At 41.7% G+C, this 27,106-nt stretch overlaps 1 protein-coding gene across 6 annotated transcripts in view; it reads right to left on the reverse strand.

Moving 5' to 3' along the window:
• The window catches only part of kcnh1a (potassium voltage-gated channel, subfamily H (eag-related), member 1a), a 171,768-nt gene that overhangs the window by 23,793 nt on the left and 120,869 nt on the right, over window positions 1–27,106 (reverse strand). For all 6 annotated transcript variants that reach the window (XR_009808180.1, XM_061911255.1, XM_061911254.1 and 3 more), the window contains 2 exons: window positions 14,360–14,559; window positions 4,128–4,380 (listed from right to left, as the gene is read on the reverse strand). Coding sequence is in view for 5 of the 6 variants with exons in the window: in XM_061911255.1 (XP_061767239.1) it covers window positions 4,128–4,380; window positions 14,360–14,559 (453 nt within the window). In the remaining variant the exon portion in view is untranslated. The remainder of the gene's footprint in view (window positions 1–4,127; window positions 4,381–14,359; window positions 14,560–27,106) is intronic.

A 27,106-nucleotide genomic window follows, 5' to 3' on the forward strand; every position in this document is an offset into this window, starting at 1 on the left:
TTAAGAACCCTTTAAACAATATAATTTCATTGACAACCAGGTCTGCTAAAGATAAGGTCCTTTTATAAAAATAAAATAAAATTAATTAATTAATAATATATTCTTGAATAAAAAAGACAGTAAAACAATATAAAAACAGTTAGATAGAAACTAGTAAATGAGAATGAGTAAAACAAACTGTTAAAGGTTAGTACTATTAGTAGACCAGCAGCACGCACAATCTGAGATAGCGCCAAGTTTGAGGAGCTACATTTTTTTAGGTTTAAACAAATAAGATTAGCTAAAATGCTAGCATATATTTTAGCATGCTAATATAGCGTAAGTTAGCACACTTCTAAGATGGTGTCAAGTATCAAAAGCTAATATGTTTTAGGTTTAAACAAACACAACTAGGTAAAATGCTAGCATAGGAATGTTAGCATACTAGCATAGGATAAGCTACCATACTTCTAAGATCAGGGGTGTCCAAACTTTTTCAACTGAGGGCCGCACACTGAAAAATCCAAGCAAGCGGGGGCCATTTATTTTAAAAAACAATCCAATATATGTATAAAAAAAATACATTCAGGCCTCCACTCAGGCTTGATCTCGGGGACCCCAAAGGGTTTTGGTAAAAATAAAATGTTAAAAATGTGTCATTATTCAATATCATTATTTTTATTATTTCTCAAGTTTTAAATTTCTAGATCAACATTAGGTCTACAGTGTTTCCCACAGGTCAGGCATCTATTTGTGGTGGTGTGGGCGGGCGGCTGGGGGGGTGGCGGGGGTGGGGGGCGATGACCAAGAAGAACGCGGAGTTGGAATATAATTACAACACTTTATGTACATATTTATGTACATATTCATATAATATTTACATATTTATATAATATGTAACTACAACCTCCATTCACAGACAGAGTCCCATTGCTTTTATGAGCGGTGGAGCGAGTCAAAAGCCGAAAAAAACATTTTTTTTTTTTTAAATAAAAAAAATATATATATATTTATTATTTGTGGCGGCCGTAATTCTTTCGTGGCAGGGCGCCACAAATAAATGAATGTTTGGGAAACCCGGGTCTATCTGTCAATATGACGTTTTTAAAGATTTAAGTTGTATGCTCTTTTTGTCAAAGAAAACCATGTGTTTTATGGAAAAAAACACAAAATAACACAAAATTAGATTATATAATAATTGGAGCCGTAAAAAGGTCAACAACTCATAACACCATTGATTTTAATTTACTATTATTTTTTGTGCAATGACACTTAAAAACAAAACACACGGATCCAAAGGGGTCCTACTCATTAAAGTTTTAAAAAATAAAATATTTTACTGTTTACTTTTAACACAATGGTCTCAAGATAAACTTCAGATCTATTCGTCAATTATAAGTTTTTTTCTAGTTTATGTTTTTTGTTTGTTCGTTTTAGGCCCTTCTTTGAAAAAAAACAGCTCAGTTTTTTATATGGCAAACACAAAATATGCAACATTTGCCCACAAAAATATCTCCAAGTGGAATATTTAATGTGACGTAATTGGAGCCTTGAATAGGTCAATAATTCATAAAGACATTGGTTTTGATTCATTTATTATTTTTTAAAGAAAGAAACAGCCTGCATGGCAACTTTGTGTTATTAGAGTAAACATTGCAAAATGTTCCTGTTACATTTTACATTTGCTCTTTTATACCATTTTTTATGTTTAAATTGTTTTCCATAGTATTTTTAAAATGTGCCGTGGAGCCGTTAAAAAATTACCTGCGGGCCGCAAATGGCCCCCGTGCCGCACTTTGGACGCCCCTGTCTAAGATGGTGTCAAGTATCAAAGGCCATTATTTTTCGATTTAAACCAGTGGTTCTTAATTATAACAAATTGCAAATCTTTACACTAATGGAAAAAAAACATCCAAAATATGTGGGCATCTACTCCATATGAACGTACTTTCATGTTTTTACGAGTGGAAGTGCTGAAAAAAATAGATGAACTTAGTGTTTCCTTGACAACAAACAGCTTGGAGGATTCCTGACGAGCTAAAGTGTGAGTTTATGACGCGGAAAACAACAATCTGCTCGGGTTTTATAGCGGTCGGGAGCATCTAAAGCGGTGTTTATTTATAGAACGCTTCTTTCAAAAGTAGAACTTCGGTGCTTAAAATACTTCAGAAATATATATTTTTATAGTTTAAACCGATTATGCTTTTAAATGTATTTTGGAATGTAAATACAATACATAGAATATATTTATACTTAAAGGTGCTCTGTTATGCAAAAGTCAAGCCTGTTTTTAGCAAATATGCTAACTTAGCATGATGTTGCTGTCAAAATGTGAGTGTAATGCTAGCTGGCATAGCTCAATCAATCAATCTATCAATGTCTATTTATATAGCCCTAAATCACAAGTGTCTCAAAGGGCTGCACAAGTCATTTGTGTCGTCCTGTCCCACTCCTTAATGTTACGTTGTTGTATGTGTTATATGACATTAAATACATTGGAGAAGCGCATAAAAAGTGGATAAAGTACACAGAGGCGCTTCTTGGAGGTACATAGCGTGGACAAACTCATTAGCATTAACGCTACACACATACAAATAACAAAAGCCATTAAACTGTCTAAGCAGACAAAAGCTGTCTTTGATCTTACCAATCAAAAGGCTTGTAAAACTCCACTGTGTAGGATAGGAAGCAACATGAAGGAGTCGGTTTCTTTGATGTATTGTAATCCACAGGAAGATTTTATCTTGACCCGAGATCTACAAAGCGGAGAGGAAGCAGGACCTGACTCCCCTCCAGGCACCTTTTCTATTAACTGTTTTGTAATCGAAGGCGACAGCTGTTTGCGACCCCCTTCCTTTAGAAACAGCTGTTGCCATGTAATCAGGGAAAGTCCAAATAAAAGAGGAGGCGTACAATCTTTCGTCGGAGCCTGGTGGGAAATTAAAATACTAAAATAAAATGTCACCATGCTATTGTTAGCATGCTAATATTGGAAAAGTTGGTGTACTAAGTATCAAAAGCCATTATTTTTAGGTTTAAACAAATGGAATAAGCTGAAAAGTTAGTATACAAATTTAACATGGGAACAGTTAGCATACTTGAAAGACGGCGGCAAATATCAAAATCCATGGTTTTTAGGCTCAAATTAATAAAAAAAAACAAAACTAAAATACTAGCATAAAATGTTGCCATGCTAGTGTTAGCATGCTAATATAGGAAAAGTTGGTGGACTAAGTATCAAAATCCATTATTTTTAGGTTTAAACAAATGGAATAAGCTGAAAAACTAGTATAAAATGTTAACATGGGAACAGTTAACATACTTGAAAGATGGTGGCAAATATCAAAAGCCATGGTTTTTAGGCTCAAATTAATAAAAAAAAACCAACTAAAATACTAGCATAAAATGTTACCAAGCTAATGTTAGCATGCTAATACTGGAAAAGTTGGTGTACTAAGTATCAAAAGCCATTATTTTTAGGTTTAAACAAATACAATTAGCTAAAAAGCTAGCATAAAATGTCGGCCTCGTAACATTTGTATGTTAACATGGCAACAGTTAGCATGCATAGAAATATCAAAAATCCATGTGTTTTAGGCCTAAATGAATCAAACTACCTAAAATTGTAGCATAAATGTTACTGCTTTTTAAATGTGAGTGTATTGTTAGCATTGTAGCTCACATAACTACGCTAGTGGACGGCGTGGCGCAGTGGTAGAGTGGCCGTGCGCAACCCGAGGGTCACTGGTTCAAATCCCACCTAGAACCAACTTCGTCACATCCGTTGTGTCCTGAGCAAGACACTTCACCCTTGCTCCTGATGGTTGCTGGTTGGCGCCTTGCATGGCAGCTCCCTCCATCAGTGTGTGAATGTGTGTGTGAATGGGTAAATGTGGAAGTAGTGTCAAAGCGCTTTGAGTACCTTGAAGGTAGAAAAGCGCTATACAAGTACAACCCATTTATTTATTTATTTAGTGTTGCTAACATTTGCGTCGTCCTGTCCCTCTCCTTAATATTACGTTGTTGTACGTGACACATACGTGGACAAACTCCTTAGCATTAAAGCTACAGACACATAGATACAAAACTGTCTAAATTCCCACACACCTGTTTCATTAGCGTGTTAGCGGCGATAGAGTCAAACTGACCTAAGATGGCCACCACCTCATCATCCTGAATGACCTCCAGCGAGCCCGACACCACGAAGCAGAGGCTGTCCACGCTTTCCCCGGCGTGGTAGATCAAGTCCCCGGGCGCGCAGTGGATGGTCTGGAACTCCATGGCCAGCGCCCGCAGACAGCCGTCGCTGGCCAGTCGGAAGGCCGGGTGCTCTTTGAACACCTTCCGGTTGAGATGGACGCAGATGTCTGCTCTCATGTCCTTGGGGCAAATCTGCAGCACCTGCAGTGGGTGGGAACAGAAGAGTAGATAGTGGGAACAAAACAGTAGATAGTGGGAACAAAACAGTAGATAGTGGGAAGATAAGAGTGGATAGTGGGAACAGAAGAGTGGATAGTGGCAACAGAAGAGTGGATAGTGGGAACAAAAGAGTGGATAGTGGCAACAGAAGAGTGGATAGTGGGAACAGAAGAGGATACAGTGGGAACAGAAAAGTGGATAGTGGGAACAGAAGAGTGGATAGTGGGAACAGAAGAAGAGATAGTGGGAACAGAAGAGTGGTTAGTGGGAACAGAAGAGATAGTGGGAACAAAAGAGTGGATAGTGGGAACAGAAGACAGAGTGGAAACAGAAGAGGAGATAGTGGGGACAGAAGAGTGGATTGTGGGTGCAGAAGAGTGGATAGTGGGAACAAAAGAATGGATAGTGGGAACAAAACAGTAGATAGTGGTAACAAGAGGAGATAGTGAGAACATAAGAGTGGATAGTTGGAACAGAAGAGGAGATAGTGGGAACATAAGAGTGGATAGTGGGAACAGAATAGATAGTGGAAACACAAGAGTGTATAGTGGGAACAGAAGAGTAGATAGTGGGAACAGAAGAGTAGATAGTGGGAACAGAAGAGTGGATTGTGGGAACAGAAGAGTGGATAATGGGAACAGAAGAGTAGATAGTGGGAACAGAAGAGTAGATAGTGGGAACAGAAGAGTGGATAGTGGGAACAGAATAGATAGTGGAAACACAAGAGTGTATAGTGGGAACAGAAGAGTGGATAATGGGAACAGAAGAGTGGATAATGGGAACCGAAGAGTAGATAGTGGGAACATAAGAGTAGATAGTGGGAACAGAAGAGTAGATAGTGGGAACAGAAGAGTGGATTGTGGGAACAGAAGAGCAGATAGTGGGAACAGAAGAAGAGATAGTGGGAACAGAAGAGTAGTTAGTGAGAACAGAAGAGTAGATAGTGGGAACAGAAGAGTGGATTGTGGGAACAGAAGAGATAGTGGGAACAAAACAGTAGATAGTGGTAACAGAAGAGTGGATAGTGGGAACAGAAGTGGATTGTGGGAACAGAAGAGCAGATAGTGGGAACAGAAGACCAGATAGTGGGAACAGAAGAGTGTATAGTGGGAACAAAAGAGTAGATAGTGGTAACAAAAGAGTGGATAGTGGGAACAGAAGTGGATCGTGGGAACATAAGAGTGGATAGTGGGAAGAGAAGAAATAGTGGGAACAGAAGCGGAGAAAGTGGGAACAGTAGAGTGGATACTTGCAACAGAAAGGTAGATAGTGGGAACAGAAGAGGAGATAGTGGGAACAGTAGAGTGGATATTGGGAACAGAAGAGTAGATAGTGCGAACAGAAGAGATAGTGGGAACAGAAGAGGAGATAGTGGGAACAGAAGAGGTTTATGTTGTGTTACGGTGCATATGTTCCCCTGAAATGTGTTTGTCAATCTTGTTTGGTGTGGGTTCACAGTGTGGCGCATATTTGTAACAGTGGTAAAGTTGTTTATACGGCCACCCTCAGTGTGACCTGTATGGCTGTTGACCAAGTATGCTTTGCATTCACTTATGTGTGTGTAAAACCGCAAATATTATGTGACTGGGCCGACACGCTGTTTGTACGGAGGAAAAGCAGACGTGACGACAGGTTGTAGCAGACGCTAAGGGAGTGCCTTTAAGTCACGGCCCCAATATTGTTGTCCCGGTGGAAATCAGGAGAAATTCGGGAGAATGGTTGCCCCAAGAGATTTTCAGGAGGGGCACTGAAATTTGGGAATCTCCCGGAAAAATCGTGAGGGTTGGCAAGTATGATGGAGGGTTTTGTGTGTAGAATTTTAAGGACAAAAATTAATGCGTTCCATTTTGGAATAAGGCTGTGACATAATAAAAATGTGGAAAAAATTAATTTGGGAATGTATTCCCAATGTATTATAAAATAAATATAGGAAAATAAATAATAAATACATATAACGTATTTTCTTGACCATAGGGCGCACTGGATTCTAAGGCGCACTGCCGGTGAGCGGGTTTATTCAGGTCTTTATTCATACAAAAGGCGCACCGAAATATAGGGCACATTAAATGAGTCATATTATGATTTTTTTGTAAATGTAAAATACTTCCTTGTGGTCTACATAACATGTAATGGTGGTTCTTTGGTCAAAATGTTGCCTAAAAAGCCGCTTCCGGTTATGCCGTTTTGTGGGCGGTCTTATTTACGTGGCTCACCTTCGGCACTGTCTTTTTTCCATAGTCTTTGTTGTAGCGGTGTAGCGTGCAAGGACGGGACTGGAAGAAGTGTCAAAAGATGGAGCTAACTGTTTTAATGACATTTAGACTTTACTTCAATCAATAACGGAGCAGCATCTCTTTATCCGTGGCTCACTAGTGCAACAACAACGCCGGAAAAGTGTCCTGTGAAAAACCGTCCGACTGGAACTCTCTAATACCTAAAGTTCCGTGGGTGAATTATGCAAACCCACTACACTGGTAGTTTTTAGCGCTTCCATAGCAAGATATAAGTAAGAACTTTGCACTACTTTATATTAGAAAAGGCAACAGCGGAGGATGAATGGCCCATAACAAGAAGATAGTGAAAAAGAAGAAGCTTATCGACTACAGCATCGTCACAGACTACAGTGGCGGACCTGCACAAATTTTCAGGACTTATACAGATCCCAAATACACATCAGCAGGTACCAGAAGGTAAGAAAAGTTAGTTTTGCATACTATTGTGAAACAAAACACCAGATAATATGTCTGCTAATGGTTTTTTTTGTGGTCCTCATCCACACACGATAGTAATACTTGAATCTCTGACTACATAACGGGCCGACAATCCATGTGGCTTCAAAGTCATACTTAAACGTTTTGACAGATTTTTAAGTGCCGTGTGTATTGTTCTTCATTTTCAATGGAACATTTAAAGTTTTCTGCGATGAGGTGGCGACTTCTCCAGGATGTACCCTGCCTTCCGCCCGATTGTAGCTCAGATAGGCTGCAGCGCCCCCCCGCAACCCCGAAGGGAATAAGCAGTAGAAAATGGATGGATGGATTTAAAGTTTTGGTGTTGTTTAGTGGCGTCATATTGCAGTCTACACATATCTCTTGTGTGTGACTGCCATCTACTGGTCACACTTATCATTACACCATGTACCAAATAAAATTGCTTCGAGGTCGGGAAGCACAACCAGAACTATTCCGTACATTAGGCGCACCGGCTTATTAGGCGCACTGTCGATTTTTGAGAACATTAAAGGATTTAAAACGTGTCTTATAGTATGAAAAATACAGTAAGAGTGACAAACAGAACACTTCAACAATCTTACTCCAACTTTCTCTGATTGCTGTTGTCAGATCAGCTTGGCAGGTTGGAGTCCTGTCTTGGACCATTTTCAACAAAGATTTTTAGTTGGATTGAGATTTGGACCATTTGATATTGTCCTTTCTTCAAAGAAAGTTTTGGCTTGAAAAATGACATCATCCCCAAACGTCCTTTCCATGGGTGGAATAGGAGACACAATGCAAACTTGTGCATTCATTGGGGATGTAATGACATGCAGCTTCATATCATCAATGATGCGCACGTTTTCTTCAGGCAGTCGTCTTCATAGATCTCATCGGAACGCCACCAAACAGAAGTTCCAGAATCATCACTGAATTTGACTTTCATCCAGTCATCCATTACTTTTTCTTCCCCCATTGGAACACTGTTGTTTTATGTGACATATCTGTCATCTGTTTGTTTTTCGTAGTTTTTTTTTTTAAATTAAACGACTGAATGGGCATCTCTCCAATCACATCGCTGTCCTACAGCAAACATTGTGAGATGTGTGCTCCATAACGATATGACAGGATTGAATACACCTGCTAAGTGTCTCTGGGCGGCAGCGTGTTGTTCGAGTCCGCCTATGTCAGGACTTTGACTTGGATTTGTTTTGCTTCTTTGATGCAGAGAGAATTTGGAATGAGCCTGGCGTGAATGTGAGTACATGATTAGTTTATTTATATACTATAATACAAAAAGGGAAAACAAAGGGCGCGCTCAGTGGCGGATAATAACCTAGACAAACAAAACCTCACAATGGCGTAACTATATACAAATAAACAAAATATACTATCAAAGGTACAAAACAAACCAAAAACTTGCACAGAGGCATAAATACAAACAAGATCTTTCGTGGCGTGGTCAAAACAATCATCAGCGTGGCAAGGCAAGGTAGGTGTGTGGTCATAGTAAGTAGCAAGTAGTACAGCATAAGCAAAGTTCCAAGCCCGAGGAACAGAAAACAAATGACTTAAATAGTGACTATGATGATGAGAAACAGGTGTGGGACTGAGGGCAGGGGCGTGATTTAAAGAGCAGGTTGAAACTAATGAGTAACTATGGAAACCAACAAAACAAGGAAGTGCAAAACGGGAAACAAGAGTCCAAAATCAAAACATAAACCCAGATTAACAGGCATGACAGCCTAATCACGCTTTGCCTTTTTTTTTTTTTTTTTGAAAGGGGGAGCTCTTTGAAGACAAATTTCAAAAAGGATTTAGGTGCCATTTTTAGAGCCTTTAGTTGTTTTATGAATGACGTTTTTGTTTACAAGTGAAGGAAAATTCCACCGACTCCAACGCTCTCAAAATAAACCTTCATTTTTCTGACAAAGCACATATTAAACTACTTCTTTATCGCATATTTCATAGGGTTCCTAAAATGAAGATGCCTCATTTGAGTAACAGGAGTGAGTGTTCAGCATAGAATTGGCAAATACATCAAATGTAGCTACATAGAATTTATGCTAATTGCATGTGAATATTAACCACTTTGCATTGATTCATTAAAAAAAAAACAACTAACAGGTTTATTGAATGTACAGAAAAATAAACGTGGGTAATTTTGTTTTTAACAGGGGGTAATCTGTTAGGTTAAGAGGACTGAGTGAAAAACCACAGACACTACTAAAATACGAATTTTAATTAAAAGGCAACTTCACTTTTTGGGGGGAATTTTGCCTATCGTTCATAATTATTATAACAGACTAGTACTCACATCTTTTTTTTAGTGACACAAATGATTAAAACATTTTTTTGGGGATCCTAAAGATGATTTTAAAAAATGCTGCAAAAGTGCTAACGGGAGTTACCGTTGTAACCTTCAAAGCCCTCCATCAATGTTTTATATACACACTGCAAGTATATATATATATATATATATATATATATATATATATATACATATATATATATATATATATATATATATATATATATATATATATATATATATACACACACACACATATATATACATATATGTATATATGTATACACACATGTATATATACATATATATATATATATATACACATACATATATATACACATATATATATATATATATACACATACATATATATACACACACATATATATATATATATATATATATATATATATATATATATATATACACACACACACACATACATATATATATATATAAATATATATTTATATATAAAATGTAGTAACAGACACGTTCATAACAATATGTAATATGTACAATATTTAATGTATTTTGGTCGTTTTAAGCATTATTGGAACTTAATTCGTCACCGCATTTATTTCCGCGTCCATAACAGCGCAAGTCTGACTTCCGCCAACAAATGTGTGTTTCTACTTCCGGAAAAAACGCGAGTGTGTTGCAATCATGGTAGACTTGGTAATAGACAACGACGACAACTATTTTTGGACAAATGAAGATTCACAGCCTTATCTTTTTGAAGCTGAACATACTGAGGATGAACTACTTGCTTATGGAAGCGAGCACAAAGGACAAAGGACAAGCATGACTTGATGGTGTAAATGTGGAACTTAGAGCAAAGTTAAATGGTGTGCTTACCCAAAATCAACGGGAAAAATCATCCCCAGTCAGCTGGACCAAAACAGACCACTGTCCATCGAGTGAGTCACTTTAATATTGATTATGACACATGCAACACGTCATGCCTGTTATTACAACTACAGTACATACGCTCTCTGGCAAGCTCAGCTATGTACAAACAAAACAGGAAATGTTTACTTTACAGACACTATAAAGATTGTTCATGTATTTCAGTCAGTACAGATTGGTGTCCTTTTGCATTGTATTGTGCATTACAAACTCAAAAGCTAGCGTACTTTTTGTCATAGCTAGCATCCGGCTAATGCCGCTGTAGGCTGTCCTAAGACGATGCGTCAGTATGCAGGAAAAAAAGTTCCTCAGTGTACGCTCTTACAATACCAATTTTGCTACAGTTTGGTGTACAGGCTACAGAATGTAAATAAAGTATTGTTGGCGGTTTTTGGATGCGTTTTAAAGTGATTTAGCGGCAGAATGGATTGCTCCCATTAGCTGCATTGCCTGCCACCAAGAATAAGCTGATTTTTACATGTAAGAAATGCAAAAAAACCCAAAATGTTTGTCTTTTTGTCTCTCATTAAAATTGTAAACGATAAGCAAAATTCCCCAAAAAAGTGCAGTTAAATCGGTGTTGGTTTTGGGAAAATAAAGTTAAACTATTTTGGTGGATAAGGAGTAACACAAATACTGCAGTACGTCAAGATATAAGTGCTCTAGATCAGTGGTTCTTAAACATTTTTTTTACCAAGTACCACCTCAGAAAGAACATTGCTCTCCATATACCACTATAATGACATTAACATTCAAATTAATTAGCGTAGTGGGCCTAAGTGTTCATTAAAAACAAGGCAGAGGTTTTATTTAACAAATATATTTAGTATTTTTGGCCACAGTTGGAACAGTAACACTGTGTTTCACTAATATAGGAAAATACTGCATTAGAAGGGGCTCATAAATAAGTGACACAAAATACCTAAAATACTAAAATAAACTAAATCAATAGAGAATGTTTCTTAATTAAACTGTCAATGAAATTAAAGTAGATATTAAAATAAATATTCATCACTTTAGTCATAATTTTTGTGCTTAAGAAGCTTCTTTCTGACTTTAGCTCCAGCTTTCTTCTAGTCATTACTGCCACAAGTGGTGGTAAAGAGTATTACAACTGATTACCGCTGCAACCCTACAATGGTCCTATAGTTAGAAAGACTGCCTTAAATTAATCTTTAAAACTGTATTAATTAAATGCGATGAGGTGGCGACTTGGCCAGGGTGTACCCCGCCTTCGGCCCGATTGTAGCTGAGATAGGCACCAGCGCCCCCCGCAACCCAAAGGGAATAAGCGGCAGAAAATGGATGGATGGATGTATTAATTAAAATATATAATCAGATCCATGCGCAGGACACCTTTTTTTAATTAAAAAAATAATAATTTTATTGTGCATTTATACCCTTTTGCATTCTAGAGATACAAATGGCATCGATTCTGTGGAATATTCCACATGTCTGCAGATTCCGTCGACTGTTTGAAAAGAAGCTCAACAATTGCTATGCAAACGTTAATCACACGCCAGTTCGACTTTTGTCCAGGACAGAGCGAGTGTCATTTAATGTGTTTAAAAATTATATCTTTATGTTTTGTACGGTGAAAGGACGTCAATGGTGCATTCAAGACCACTAGGAAGTTGTAAATATCCAACTTTAAGTTTCGGGGGTCTAACATTAAAGGAGAACATTATCACCAGACCTATGTAAGCGTCAATATATACCTTGATGTTGCAGAAAAAAGACCATATGTTTTTTAACCGATTTCAGAACTCTAAAAGGGTGAATTTGGCGATTTAAACGCCTTTTAATTGTTCGCTGTCGGAACAATGACCTTTCACCCGTGACGTCACAAGATGAAGCAATCCGCCATTTTCTCAAACACATTACACATACAAAGTCAAATCAGCTTTTTTCGACTGTTTTCCGTACCTTGGAGACATCATGCCTCGTGGGTGTGTTGTCGGAGGGTGTAACTACACGAACAGAGACGGATTCAAGTTGCAACAGTGGCCAAAAGATGCCAAAGTCCCTCGTTTGTTCTGCACACTGTATCGACATCAGCTATGCTACGACAGAGATGGCAAGAATGTGTGGATATCCTGCGACACTCAAAGCAGATACATTTCCTACGATAAAGTCAACGAAATCACAAAGGTGAGTTTTGTTGATGTTATTAATGTTGAGTTTGCTAATCAGACATATTTGGTCACGGCATGACTGCAAGCTAATCGATGCTAACATGCTATTTAGGCTAGTTGTATGTACATATTGCATCATTATGCCTCATTTGTAGCTATATTTGCATCCAGCCTTTCCCTCCACCCACATTTAATGCCAAACAAACACATACCAATCGTTGGTTTGAAAGGCGATCGCCGAATTCGTCCGCGCTTCCTCCCGTGCCGCTGTCTTTCGTGATATGGCTCAAAAGCTTCTGTTTCTTCTTTAATTTCGTTTTCGGTACCTGCCTCCATACTCCAACCATCCGTTTCAATACATGCGTAATCTGTTGAATCGCTTACGGCGCTGAAATCCGAGTCTGAATCCGAGCTACTATGCTATACCTTTTTGTGCTATCCGCCATGTCTGTTTTTGGTGGCTTCACGCAGTGACGTCACAGGACAATAGACAGGTGGATATAGCGATGGTGTAAATCAGGCACTTTGAAGCCGTTTTTCGGGATATTGCGTGATGGGTAAAATTTTGAGAAAAACTTCGAAAAATAAAATAAGCCACTGGGAACGGATTTTTATTGGTAATAACCCTTCAGAAATTGTGGTAATGTTCCCCTTTAAAGCAAACATAGCCGACAATGGCGATTAGGCTAGGGATGACAGAAAGTAACGATCCCTGTTTAATTGTCGGCGTCTTCTTTAGATCTCAAACGGCCATGGGACCAACAGCGCCTCTGCTGGTTAAAGTCAAGCAGTGCACTTTTCCAGTGAAGTAAAATGATTCCTAAAAGTTAAAGTTAAAGTGCCACTGATAGTCACACACAGACTAGGTGGGGTGCAATTATCCTTTGCATTTGACCCGTCCCCTTGTTCCACCCCCTGGGAGGTGAGGGGAGCAGTGAGCAGCAGCGGTGTCCGCGCTCGGAAATCATTTTGGTGATTTAACCCCTAATTCCAACCGTTGTGTGGAGAGACGCAGCCAACAGGCCGACAGCGGGCTGAGACAGACAGCCCTGGCCAAGATGGAAGCCAGGAGGCGGGGCATGCGGCGGCGAGGAGAGGCGTGACGCAAGCGGAGCGGCACGACAGCGGCAATTTGAGTCAGGTGCGTACAACACATACCTGCTCACAATCTCTCCATCTGCTGGTAGATCATAAGAGAGGCGAAGGGGTCACGATCAAGGCAGAGTAGTAGGCGAGGAAACCACGGCAACCAGACCACGAGCACGACGATCGATCCAGCCCGAGATGACAAACCCCCGCACCGGACGTGAGCACCGGACGCAAGCACCGGACGCCGAAAGGCGTGCAACGGCGACAAGCAGGCAGAACACGCGCACTGAAAAGTGGCGTGACCAACGTCAGTGCTTGTCGCCGTTGCACGCCTTTCGGCGTCCGGTGCTTGCGTCCGGTGCGGGGGTTTGTCATCTCGGGCTGGATCGATCGTCATGCTCGTGGTCTGGTTGCCGCGGTTACCTCGCCTACTACTCTGCCTCGATCGTGCCCCCTTCGCCTCTCTTATGATCTACCAGCAGATGGAGAGATTGTGAGCAGGTATGTGTTGTACGCACCTGACTCAAATTGCCGCTGTCGTGCCGCTCCGCGTGCGTCACGCCTCTCCTCGCCGCCGCATGCCCCGCCTCCTGGCTTCCATCTTGGCCAGGGCTGTCTGTCTCAGCCCGCTGTCGGCCCGTTGGCTGCGTCTCTCCTAACCTGATTCTGAGTAATGGGTCGCATTTCTATAGACTTTTAGCCATTTTAACTCCCTAGTTTTGAGGAATGAAGCGTCACTCCTTGGCTGAAAGCCAACCGACTCCCTCTGCTGGGCGTTGTGGGCATTGCAGGCGTGACGGTCGTACCTTTTCGGTGTCGATCCCCCGCGACATGGACCAGGTGGACGCGATGTAGTCCATGACCCTTTCGCTCAGGCCCTTGGGCACCTGGTAGAGCTTGAGGAAGTCCCGCACGCTGTTGAGCATCTCGTGGTAGCGGTTGGTGTTGGCGTACATCTGCTGGAAGATGGTGGTCACGTTACCGAAGATGGTGGCGTAGAGGAGCGCTGGGGGGGGAGGGAAAGAGCGTTTAAGTGTTAAGTTTAGGAGAGAATTTGCTTTGTTTTACCCCGCCGTGGGGGACTGTGGAGATAGCGGAACAAAAACCTAAGTTGGTCTTTGAGGCAGTCGGGGCTGTTGAAGTGGTCTAACAGCTGGCGTGTGCGTGTGTGTGTGTTTGGATCAAAGTATGTCGCCCCTGGTACGAATGTGTGTGTGTGTAGTGTTTTCTTGGCAAAGGAGGTCTAATTAGCTCTTCTGGAAAGGGTCGGAGAGGAAACACATTTCAATTATGCTCAGATGATGATGACAGTAACCTGTGTTGGTTGATGTTGCAGCATTGAATCAAAGTGCAAGCAACATGGCTCGGGGGGGAATAATGCTAATTAAAAAAACACTCCAAACTCCCCTAGGAGGACCGCCAACTCAAATCCTCGCACAAACGGATAGTCCTTCGCCTTCTGCGGCCCACAGGGCGAGACAAGTAGCGGGGCTGAGAGAGGTTTTAAGAAGGTCGTCTCAAAACGCGTGGGCATTACCTGCTGTGGCTGTAGGCAACCTCCATAAGATGGAAGTAGATTCATTTGAAGTAGGGAAAAAAGTTAAAGAACCACTGATTGTTACACACACACTAGGTGTGGTGAAATTATTCTCTGCGTTTGACCCATCACCCTTGATCACCCCCTGGGACGTGAGAGAAGCAGTGCGCAGCAGCGATGGCCGCGCCCGGGAATAATTTTTGGTGACTTAAGCCCCAATTCCAACCCTTGATGCTGAGTGCCAAGCAGGGGGGTAATGGCTCCCATTTGTAAGCCCAATATTTTAAAGTTAAAAGTTAAAGTACCACTTATAGTCACACACACTATGGGTGGTGAAGTTCAAGGTTCAACTTTATTGTCCCCGTGGGGAAATTTGTCTTGGACACAGTGCATCATTGCTTTTCTAACATACACAAAAACAACAACAGAACAAAAACACAACCTCTGCATTTGACCCATCCCCTTGTTCCCCCCCTGGGAGGTGAGGGGAGCAGTGAGCAGCAGCGGTGGCCGCGCCCGGGAATCATTTTGGTGATTCAACCCCCAATTCCAACCCTTGATGCTGAGTGGCAAGCAGGGAGGTAATGGGTCCCATTTGTAAGCACAATGTTTTAAAGTTAAAAGTACCACTTATAGTAACACACACTACGGGTGGTAAGGGTAACCTCTGCATTTGACCCATCCCCTTGTTCACCCCCTGGGAGGTGAGGGGAGCAGTGAGCAGCAGCGGTGGCCACGCCCGGGAATCATTTTGGTGATTTAACCCCCAATTCCAACCTTTGATGCTGAGTGCCAAGCAGGGAGGTAATGGGTCCCATTTTTATCGTCTTTGGTAAGACTCGGCCGGGGTTTGAACTCACGATCTACCGATCTCAGGGCGGACAGTCCAACCACAACCTCACTGAGCAGGAAGCACATCCCATCCCGATAACTCAGGATGGGTACCGAATTCGGTACTTTTTTGGCACTATGTCAATTATGTCGGTCCTACCGGGCGCCAATTCACGTCAAATCCAACGATGTTATGTTACAGCACCTGGGTTGCACAAGACATCAATTTTTTTCATTTCTGCACCTGGTGATCACTCCAGCAGTACGGAGAGTGGAGTCCGCCCAAACTAAAGGAGTGACTCAAAAAAAAAACGCTCCGACCGCTCCGACTAAGTAAAGTAAGGCTCCACTTTCCAAAAATGCACTCGCTTTATTTTTATATACGTTGGCTTTGCTAGGACATGCTACTGGTTAGCATTAGCAATCTTACATGGCGATTTAACCCTTTCCAAATGTGTTAATGAAAACTACAACTATGATGCTTGCTACAAAACAGCTATTGTGTAATAGGTATTATACTTACAGTATTAACACTTTTAGGGCGCCACAAAACAAACAAATTTAATTAATGACGGTGAGACAGATGAGAAGCGACAGAGAAAAAAAAGAGCATTTCGAGGAGAAGTTTTGGATCTGACCATGGTTGCTATTTGTTTTATTTGTGTGCCTAATCAATAATCACTAAACGCAACATAAACGTAAGTCATATCATTTCCTCAGTCACATAACCGCGGACGGAGTCACAGAATTGGCCAATAAAAGCAAATCCACTGATGAAAGCAGAATATCAGTGAAATGGACATAAATGTGAGTGAGATGTTGTCATTGTGAGGAGAAGGAACAAATAACGTTTCTAGTAGAGCTCATTTATCCCCGACACATTTAACGCCCCCTACTCAACTAAAAAATGTGGAGATGGCAACTTGAAACAGCGACTAAACTACCACGTTAAAACTAGCAAGAACAATCCAACTCATCTCACCTGCTTGTGTTGTGGTGAACGACATCATGGATGTAACATCAATGTACAAACTGCGGTCGCAACTTGAGAGGCTCTTTTTTTCAAGTGGAGTCGCCTCTTCACTTGTCAAGCTAAGAACAGCAGCACAGCACACTTCCTACTTTCACAATAATAGCGCAATAAATCCGGTTTGACGGCGCTAACAAAATAAAGGTTACAAAAAAGTACTTTACACAAGCATAATGTACTTATATCACTTATTGATACATTTACACAATGATTATGCTTTCACCTACCATACCGATTAAAAATTGTCCAAAGATGTAAAATGTCAGGAGTAGAGATGTCCGATATTATCGGACTGCCGATATAATCGGCCGATAAATGCTTTCAAATATAATATCGGAAATTATCGGTATTGGTTTCAAAATGCAAAATTTATGACTAAAATGCCGCTGTATGTAGTGGTACGTGGACATATGGGGACGTACAGAATGCCAAAAACCTTAAAGGCACTGCCTTTGCATGCCGGTCCATTCACGTAATATCTGCGGCTTTTCACACACACAAGTGAATGCAAAGCATACTTGGTCAACAGCCATACAGGTCACACTGAGGATGGCCGTATAAACAACTTCAACACTGTTACAAATATGCGCCACACTGTGAACCCACACCAAACACATTTCGGGAGAACATCCGCACCGTAACACAACATAAACACAACAGAAGAAATACTCAGTCTCCCTTGCAGCACTAACTCTTCCTGGACGCTACAATATACACCCCCCCCCCCCCCCCCCCACGCTACGCCCTACCAACCCCCCCACTGAAGGCCAAGGTGGGAAACGCACGGCCCGCCACTGGCACTTGGATGGGGGGGTTGGGGGGGAGGGGGGGGCGGTCCTCTCCAAAGTTTCTCATAGTCATTCACATCGACGTCCCACTGTGGTGAGTTTTTCCTGACCCTTATGTGGGCTCCGCGGATGTCATTGGGGCTTCTGCAGCCCTTTGAGACACATGTGATTTAGGGTTATATAAAGAAATATTGATTGATTGATTGATTGAATGAATATATTTTTTTCCTTAATCTTTTTTTTGATTGGTCATGAAAAAAAACATCAATATTTACCGATATCGTCATACAGTTTTCAGATGTATCTCCCAGCCCAAGTTATAGCGATGCTGGCGTTTTATGTGGCTGATAATGTTTGATGTGTTGCAGCGCGATTATTTTTTTTCCCCCTCCTTACAGTATATTTGCATAACGTTTGGTGCAAATAGCACGCGAAAAGTCTTCCTATCAAACCATAAATAAGTCACACATGATCAGTGTTGGATTATTTGTGGATAAGTTATCTGATTTTTATTCAAATATGATTGCAGGCTTCACGGTGGCAGAGGGGTTAGTGCGTCTGCCTCACAATACGAAGTTCCTGCAGTCCTGGGTTCAAATCCAGGCTCGGGATCTTTCTGTGTGGAGTTTGCATGTTCTCCCCGTGAATGTGTGGGTTCCCTCCGGGTACTCCGGCTTCCTCCCACCTCCAAAGACATGCACCTGGGGATAGGTTGATTGGCAACTCTAAATTGGCCCTAGTGTGTGAATGTGAGTGTGAATGTTGTCTGTCTATCTGTGTTGGCCCTGCGATGAGGTGGCGACTTGTCCAGGGTGTACCCCGCCTTCCGCCCGATTGTAGCTGAGATAGGCGCCCGCGCACCCCGCGACCCCGAAAGGGAATAAGCGGTAGAAATTGGATGGATGGATGGATGATTGTTTGCTTATGCATCATGTTAGACAAACTGAAGAGAAACGAAACTTGGCGTTAGATTGAACTTAGATTGACCTGTCAACTTAAAAGAGGAGTTAGCAGATGAGACAGAACAACACAGGAAGTTACTGTATCTTTTGTATTTGCATTTGTTATGTTCTCAACATAGGTGTTATGTTTCCAACACGGCTAAAAATCCCCCTCCTCCCTTAGTACAGCTGTGTGTGTGTGTGTATGTAGTACAGGGCCTCCCGAATGAATTAAAAGGCGAGGAGAGTGGGAGAAAGGTTTCAGAGTGAGTTGGAGCCTGTAACTGACAAACTCTCTCCAGGTCCCTCTCCTCGTACGAGAAAAGCAATCATTGGTTTGTCTTCTATTCTCTGTTTCTGTGTCTATATAATGTCTCATGGTACTTGACCCTGACAATCATCCATCCATCCATCCATTTTCTACCGCTTATTCCCTTTCAGCTACAATCGGGCGTAGGGCGGGGTACACCCTAGACAAGTCGCCACCTCATCGCAGGGCCAACACAGATAGACAGACAACATTCACACTCACATTCACACACTAGGGCCAATTTAGTGTTGCCAAACAACCTATCCCCAGGTGCATGTCTTTGGAAGTGGGAGAAAGCCGGAGTACCCGGAGGGAACCCACGCATTCACGGGGAGAACATGCAAACTCCACACAGAAAGATCCCGAGCCTGGATTTGAACCCAGGACTGCAGGACCTTCGTATTGTGAGGCAGACGCACTAACCCCTCTGCCACCGTGAAGCCCTGACAATCAGTGTCGTAAAAATGGCTTTTTTATGTCGACAACAAGACCGCGTCATAAGTGCAGCAAGTTCAATACAGGAAATATTTTTTACAAGTGCAAGCAACAAGTAGCACACGAAAATGAACTTGATATCAAACAGGAAGAGGCACAATCACACTTTGGTACAAAATACGCACACGTACACAATGGGAATAATGAACAACAAATCAATGATTAAAGTGACAAACTTGCCATCCAAACAATACACCGTTTGTTGACAAGATGATATAACCGCCATCGAAGCACAATCAATTTCTTTAATAAGCAAGATTTAAAAGAGCTGGCGTCAGACTGCCGCTGCTAACTACTAAAGCTGACAAACACAGCTCCGTTGAAACCCTCTATGACGTCACACGTCACTCGGCAACAGGCCCCGCCTTTTAAAAAGCAAGCACATGACTAATACGCGCCCTAATACGGAACGTCTCTCAGCTGCTTATGCCAGATATTTGAAGGGTTTTTTTAAGTAACATATTAATTACTCTCTGTGGAGAGGCGGAGCCGACTGTCCGACAGACAGGCAGGGCACGCTGGAGCCCGGCCCAAAATGGCGGCGAGGAGGCGGCGAGCGGCGAGGCGGGGCGCACCGGGAGCGAAGCCTCAATCAAGATCAGGTGCGTAGATCACGCACCTGGGGACAATCATGCAATCCTCTCGCACTGGTTAAAAGGGCGGCAGCCGTGAACGTCGGGGAGAGTGGCGGAGAGACTGGAAGAAGCAAGAATGCAGCTGACGCAGAGCGGGAGAGGAGGAGAGCCGAAGACAGACGACGAGTGAGCGGAAAAGAGGAGCGAGAAGGTGACCCGGAATGAGGTGTTTATTGAAAAATAAACAAAGTCAAACTGCTCGAAGTCATGTCCTTCCTTGGTGGTCCATGGAACCCGCAAGGCGACGGCTTGAGACTGTCACACTCTCCCTAACAATTTAGTGAATAAATAGTCATTCCATCGGTAATTCAATTACTTTGTATGTAAAGTAACGAGTAACTCCAATTAATTACTTTTTAAAAGTAATTTTCAGAACACTGCACACGATGGACGCCAGTGTTTGTTTACAGTTAGCTCCAGGGTGTCAAGACTAGGACTATGGTGCGGTTTGTTTCCCCGTAGTGCAAAGCGACTGAACCGGACACGACGTGAAGGTAAAGACATCTTTTAATTAATCAATCAAAAAGTGAAAACAAAAGTCGCTCTCAGCGGAGGTACAAAACTTGGCTAAGAAAACAAAAACTATTACTTTAACGTAAACTATGGACATGAAAACATGAAAATAATAAACTCTCTAAACCAGGGGTGTCAAACTCAAATACAGAGTGGGCCAAAATTTTAAACGGAACAAAGCCGCGGGCATAGGTTGAACAAATTAACTTTTTAATAGGGACCCAAACAAGTTTTGCATTAAATATTGAACAAGCAAGGCTTATATAACTTTAGTGACATGCAAAATCCCGTTTCAAATAATAATAATAATAATTAAAAAAATATCAATGGCATATCAAATCAAATTTAAATAAAAAAGTAATGCCTTTTTTTCTATTTGCAATCTTCTGAGGTAAATATATATTTTTTTCCACAGGCTAATAATACATTTTAAAATAAAATAACAATAATGAATGAACCAAACATTCAAGCCTTGAAGTAGCAAGAGAAAATGCAGGAATAAAACGTTAATTATTGGTCAGTTTGCTGGAAGTTTCCCGGTAGAGTTAGTGCTGCAAGGGGTTCTGGGTATTTGTTCTGTTGTGTTACGGTGCGGATGTTCACCCGAAATGTGTTTGTCATTCTTGTTTGGTGTGGGTTCACAGTGTGGTGCATATTTGTAACAGTGCTAAAGTTGTTTATACGGCCATCCTCAGTGTGACCTGTATGGCTGTTGACCAAATATGCCTTGCATTCACTTGTGTGTGTGTGTGTGTGTGTGTAAAAGCCACAAATTTTATGTAACACGCTGTTAGTATGGAGGAAAAGCGGACGTGACGACAGGTTGTAGAGAACGCTAAAGGCAGTGCCTTAAATGCACGCCCCCAATATAGTTGTCCAGGTGGTATGTATGAGTATTAGCGGTGAATGCGGTGTTAAAGCGGCACCGACGCTGTACAACACCGGCGAGCCAGCTCTAATGCTTAATTGATATTGCCTCAAGGGCCAAATTAAATTACATGGCGGGCCAGATTTGGCCCGCGGACCAGAGTTTGACACCCACGCTCTAAACTGTGGCTTGAATAAACAAACAAAACTTACGTGGCAGGAAAAGAGCAGCATGAACTATGACCTGGTCGGAGTACTCAAAGTGTCAAGAGTGCAGACCATGACTGCCTGGCAACTACAGGCTTAAATAGTGGTGATGTGATTAACAACAGGTGCGTGAGATGAGGACAGGTGAAAACTAATGGCTTGTCATGGAAACAAAACAGGGAGTGAAAAAACAGGAACTGACAAAATCCAAAAACCAAACAGAACATAGCCAAACCAAACATGATCACCAAGACATGACACAGGGAAATTTGACACGGGCAGTAGAAAAGAAGCGCTTGATTTGCTCACTCTTACCCGCACAGCACAGGTAACCTCACCTATTTTTAATTGGATCACGGAGCGAAAAACAAGTTAGGAGTTTTCACAAATGGGGAAATAACCGCCTCCCTCCAATTATGGCCGAACGAAAAAGGCCACGCCTCCTTGCGGAGCTGTGGCTGACGCACGGCCGGCCGCCCGTGGAGCGACGTCGCTCGCCATCCATCGGCTGGCTCGTTTGAAGGTAAAGTTAAAAGAGTTGGTTGTCAGCGACTCCAGCCCCAAGCTATGAGTTGCTATAGCAACTAGATATATGCATAGGAACCCCCCTCCCCAACCCCCAATCCCCCCTCGGATTCCTTCCTCACACTGTGATGTTCTGCTGCCAGCACCGATCCGGAGCTGACGGTATAAATAGAACACTATCAGGGCATCCATATTTCATAGGGAAGAGCAAGGGACGACAGTAAATTGCATCTACAGTTGCATCCTCCTGAGGCTGGCCGACTTTTTTTTTTCTTTTCAAATGAAGCTTTAATACCATGATTTCTGTTCCCCAATGAAAAATGTATGCGGTGACAAGTTTTTCGGGCTGGCCTCCTCTCCAGGGATCATGAAAGGAAGTAAAAGGTGGCGGTGATGGCGGCGAGGGTCTGGGTTTTAGGGGATAATCGGTCTCGGCTTTGAGGTGCGATGAATGGGTGGGCCCGAGTGTCACTTATAGCTGTGAGGCGCGGTCACACATAAGAGCATCACGACACCCGGCATCCACGCAGGCAGACGACACCGCATGAATGTTTCATGCGCCGCACGCCGAGGGAGTCGGACCCCTCCTCGGCAGTTAAGACCTTTACATGGATGCTGAAATGTCCTAACGCAGCCAGGCAGATGTATTTACAGTATTTACTACACTTTTTCCACATTATATGTTACAGCCTTTTTCCAAAAATAAAATAAATTCACTTTTGTCCTCAAAATTTGACACACAATACCCCAGAATGACAATGTGAAAGTTGTTTGTATTTAAACTTTTGCAAACGTATTCAAAAAAAATCTAAATGTACATACAGTGGGGCAAAAAAGTATTTAGTCAGCCACCGATTGTGCAAGTTCTCCCACTTAAAATGATGACAAAGGTCTGTAGTTTTCATCATAGGTACACTTCAACTGTGAGAGACAGAATGTGAAAAAAAAATCCAGGAATTCACATTGTAGGAATTTTAAAGAACGTATTAGTAAATTATGGTGGAAAATAAGTATTTGGTCAGCCATTGAAAGCTCTCACTGATGGAAGGAGGTTTTGGCTCAAAATCTCACGATACATGGCCCTATTCATTCTTTCCTTAACACGGATCAGTCGTCCTGTCCCCTTAGCTGAAAAACAGCCCCAAAGCATGATGTTTCCACCCCCATGCTTCACAGTAGGTATGGTGTTCTTGGGATGCAACTCGGTATTCTTCTTCCTCCAAACACGACAAGTTGAGTTTATACCAAAAAGTTCTATTTTGGTTTCATCTGACCACATGACATTCTCCCAATCCTCTGCTGTATCATCCATGTATCCATTTTGGTATAAACTCAACTCGTCGTGTTTGGCTCCAGCACCTATTAGTGTATTAGTTAGTGCCCAAGCCACGGGTAACTTACACATCTGTAAAGACACCATTAACGCTGAGAGGTACATACAGGTTTTGGAGCAACATATGTTGCCATCCAAGCAATGTCTTTTTCATGTACGCCCCTGTTTATTTCAGCAAGACAATGCCAAGCCACATTCTGCATGTTCTACAACAGCGTCACTTTGTAGTAAAAGAGTGCGGGTACTAGACCTGCCTGCCTTTAGTCTAGACCTGTCCCCCATTGAAAATGTGTGGCACAATATGAAGCCTAAAATACCACAACGGAGACCCCGGACTGTTGAACAACTTAAGCTGTTAGTGTTAAAAGGAAAGGCCATGTAACACAGTGGTAAAAATGCCCGTGTCAACTTTTTTGCAATATGTTGCTGCTGTCACGCCGAATTTCTTCCCCCCTACAAAAACCTTCCCCCCGGAAGAAACTGCTTGAAGGACCCCAATGAGGGTGGAAGGACCTTAAAGCAGCCCACACAGCTGCCTGTTTTAAAAGCATTATAATTGGCTGATTGTCATAGGTGAAAAATAACGGTGAGAAAAAAATATTAGCATTCCAGCATGCTAACCTTTCAAGCTATTTTTGCTTTGCTAATTTTGCAGCTGTAACCCTCAAGAGTCATATAACTTGGTATTATCACGCCCTCATTGGGGTCCTTCAGGCATTGAAGGGGCTGTCAGGCCAAATTTTTTCCAGGGGGAAGGTTTTTGTAGGGGGGAAGAAATTTGGCGTGACACTGCCATCAAATTATTCTAAAATTCTACAATGTGCCAACTTCACTGGTTTTAGGTTTTGTACATTTAAATTTACAACATACCTTAATTTTTTTAGGGGTTGTGTTAAAGCATTAGCAAAAGTTAACTTTTGGCTAACAACATGTACTTGTATTTTTTGTGGCAAGAGGTTTTAGACTTTGCGGGCTTATGTCTATGTGCTTCATTGCAAACTACATTGAAGTGAACCACGCTGTGTGTTTAAGTGTTTTGGAACTGGTTGCTAGCCGCTATTGAACAGATAAGGAGCATTCAAGGCTTTTTTTTTTTTAAAGGTCACTTGAAGGAACATGCTGTGAGTTGTCCAGTGAAAGGTTATACAAATACTTTCAAGTTAAAATCCTCATGTACCGCTCATATGTCTTAAAAACACAGGCATTTTGCAGGTAATAGTATTGTTGACACGGTGGACCGGTGGGGCTGTTGTTATAGTTCGTGCCTCACAGTGAGAAGTTCCTGGGTTCGATTCCCTGCTAAAGGGTTTTTGTGTGTGGAGTTTGCATGTTCTCCCCGTGACTACATGGGTTCTCTCTGGGTACTGCAGCTTCTTCCCACCTCCAAAGACCCCTGGGGATATGATAACTGGCAACACTAAAATTGGCCCTAATTTGTTCTATGTTGGCCCTGCGATGAGGTGGCGACTTGTCCAGGGTGTACCCCGCCTTGCGCCTGATCGTAGCTGAGATAGGCACCAGCGCCCCCCATGACCCCAAAGGGAATAAGCGGTAGAAAATGGATGGATGCATGGATTTACCGTAGACAAAAACAGTACAAACTTACAGATTCAACATCAACATACTCTAATGTCCCATAAATCGTAGTTGTATTTTTTTTTTACGGTGAATCCCTGCCAACCACAGCTGTCGGTATTTTACTGGTATTTGTGCAGATTTTCTTTTACAGCGTACTTATTGATAATAATTATAATAATAGATTTTATTTTTATTGAACTATACATTTAAATAACAACTCAAAGTGTTACCGGGTAAAGACATCATAAAAGCAATAAAACAAGACAGTAATCTTTATTATTAAAGGATAATGTAGGCAAATAAAGCTACCTTCTCCTTTCTACTTTCTCATGCACTCCAAATCATTACTAACGTGAAAAAAAATAACTTGATATAAGAAAAAGTTATACTTGAGTTTTCCTATTTCCCACCTTACCTCCTACTGGTGAAGAGAATAAATGCTGATCTATAATTACAGCAGTTACGGTTATGTTGTGCGAATATTTTACACTGACTTTGGGACTTTAATAATGTGTTATTGATTTATGATGAATTAACTTGCAAGGGGTGTAACGGTACGTGTATTGAACCGTTTCGGTACGGTGTTTTCGGTTCGGTTTGGAGGAGTACCGAACGAGTACATATGAAGTAGCAGCCTATGCTGAAGTCTTGATAAGCTGCTCTGCTTTCGGCCTCAGTCTCCTACACAGCACCCAGCATTGTCCCTCCCACACAACCTTCTGATTGGTTACATTAAAAAGCGGTAACAGCCAAGCAGCAGTGCGTATTCAGAGCGCATGTAGTCAGCGCTTCAGCGTCGAGCAGATATGTGTTTAGCAGCAGGTAAGCAGCGGACTCTCCCCAAATTATACTTAACACTACCAAGTCAACTACTACTAACATCACTGTGAGCCCGTTGACCTTCTAGAAACAAACTGCTCGCTCGCAGTCCTGGCTTAAGGTGAAGGCTAAAGATGTGTTGAAGCAGCAAAAAAGGACATTATGTTAAATAGTTTCTGTCTGTGATAGTGTATATAATAATGTAAGTGCATCATAAAGCCTACATGAACTCCATGGTGTTCAGGGCTGAATAGTCTCTCCTATTGCTATTGTACTATTTTTCATCTAGAGTTACATTAATCATTAGTAATGCAGCAGCCCAGTTTTGAATGGCAGGGTTCCTGCTATCACATGTTGGTACAAATATAACATTTACATAATAAAAAATCAACTACAGGCTTACCAAATGCTGTAATAAATTAAGCATGATGAGTTGACTTGAAGCTGTTTAATGTTGCACTTTTTATATGCAGAAGAAAAGTTGTGTCATTTAATTTAATCTGAGCAACAATTTGAGGCAGTTTAATGTTGATTAATGTGGGCAGAATTATTATAGTGTTCCCAATGTTAAAAGGATAAAGCCATTGTTTACAAATTTGGTAAATAAATAACCAAAAAATTAATATTTTGTTGTTTTCTTACTGTACCGAAAATTAACCGAACCATGACCTCTAAACCGAGGTACATACCGAACCGAAATTTTTGTGTACCGTTACACCCCCTTGCATATGAACTTTTCGCCAATGCCAAGTGAATCTTAAAGGATGTTGCCATCTAAGTAGGTGTCCAATACAAATTAAGTTTCTAGATGCTGGACTTATGCTTTTTCATATCCTATCATAGGCCTTTGGATTTATTACCTTCCCCTTCAGGGTACTTTTACTTATTGTAACTTGAAGCCTCCACATTTTCTAAAAAAAGGCTCCCGTCCCTCCCCGCGCTCGTCATTATTCGTTCAGTTCATCAGAGTATTATTTTTTACGAGACGTTTTTATGAGAAGCGCGACAAACGAAAAGGTGCGAACGGAGCGCTGCGATGCATCACACTCGGCACATCTTAATAATTCAGCAGCGGTTTCAACGCAGCAGGCTGAGCTAATGAGCCCGGTGAAGGCAAGAATAACAGAGCTGCTGGCGGTGCGGC

Source organism: Nerophis ophidion, linkage group LG09 (genome assembly GCF_033978795.1).
Source record: "Nerophis ophidion isolate RoL-2023_Sa linkage group LG09, RoL_Noph_v1.0, whole genome shotgun sequence".
In the NCBI taxonomy this organism is placed as follows: domain Eukaryota; kingdom Metazoa; phylum Chordata; class Actinopteri; order Syngnathiformes; family Syngnathidae; genus Nerophis; species Nerophis ophidion.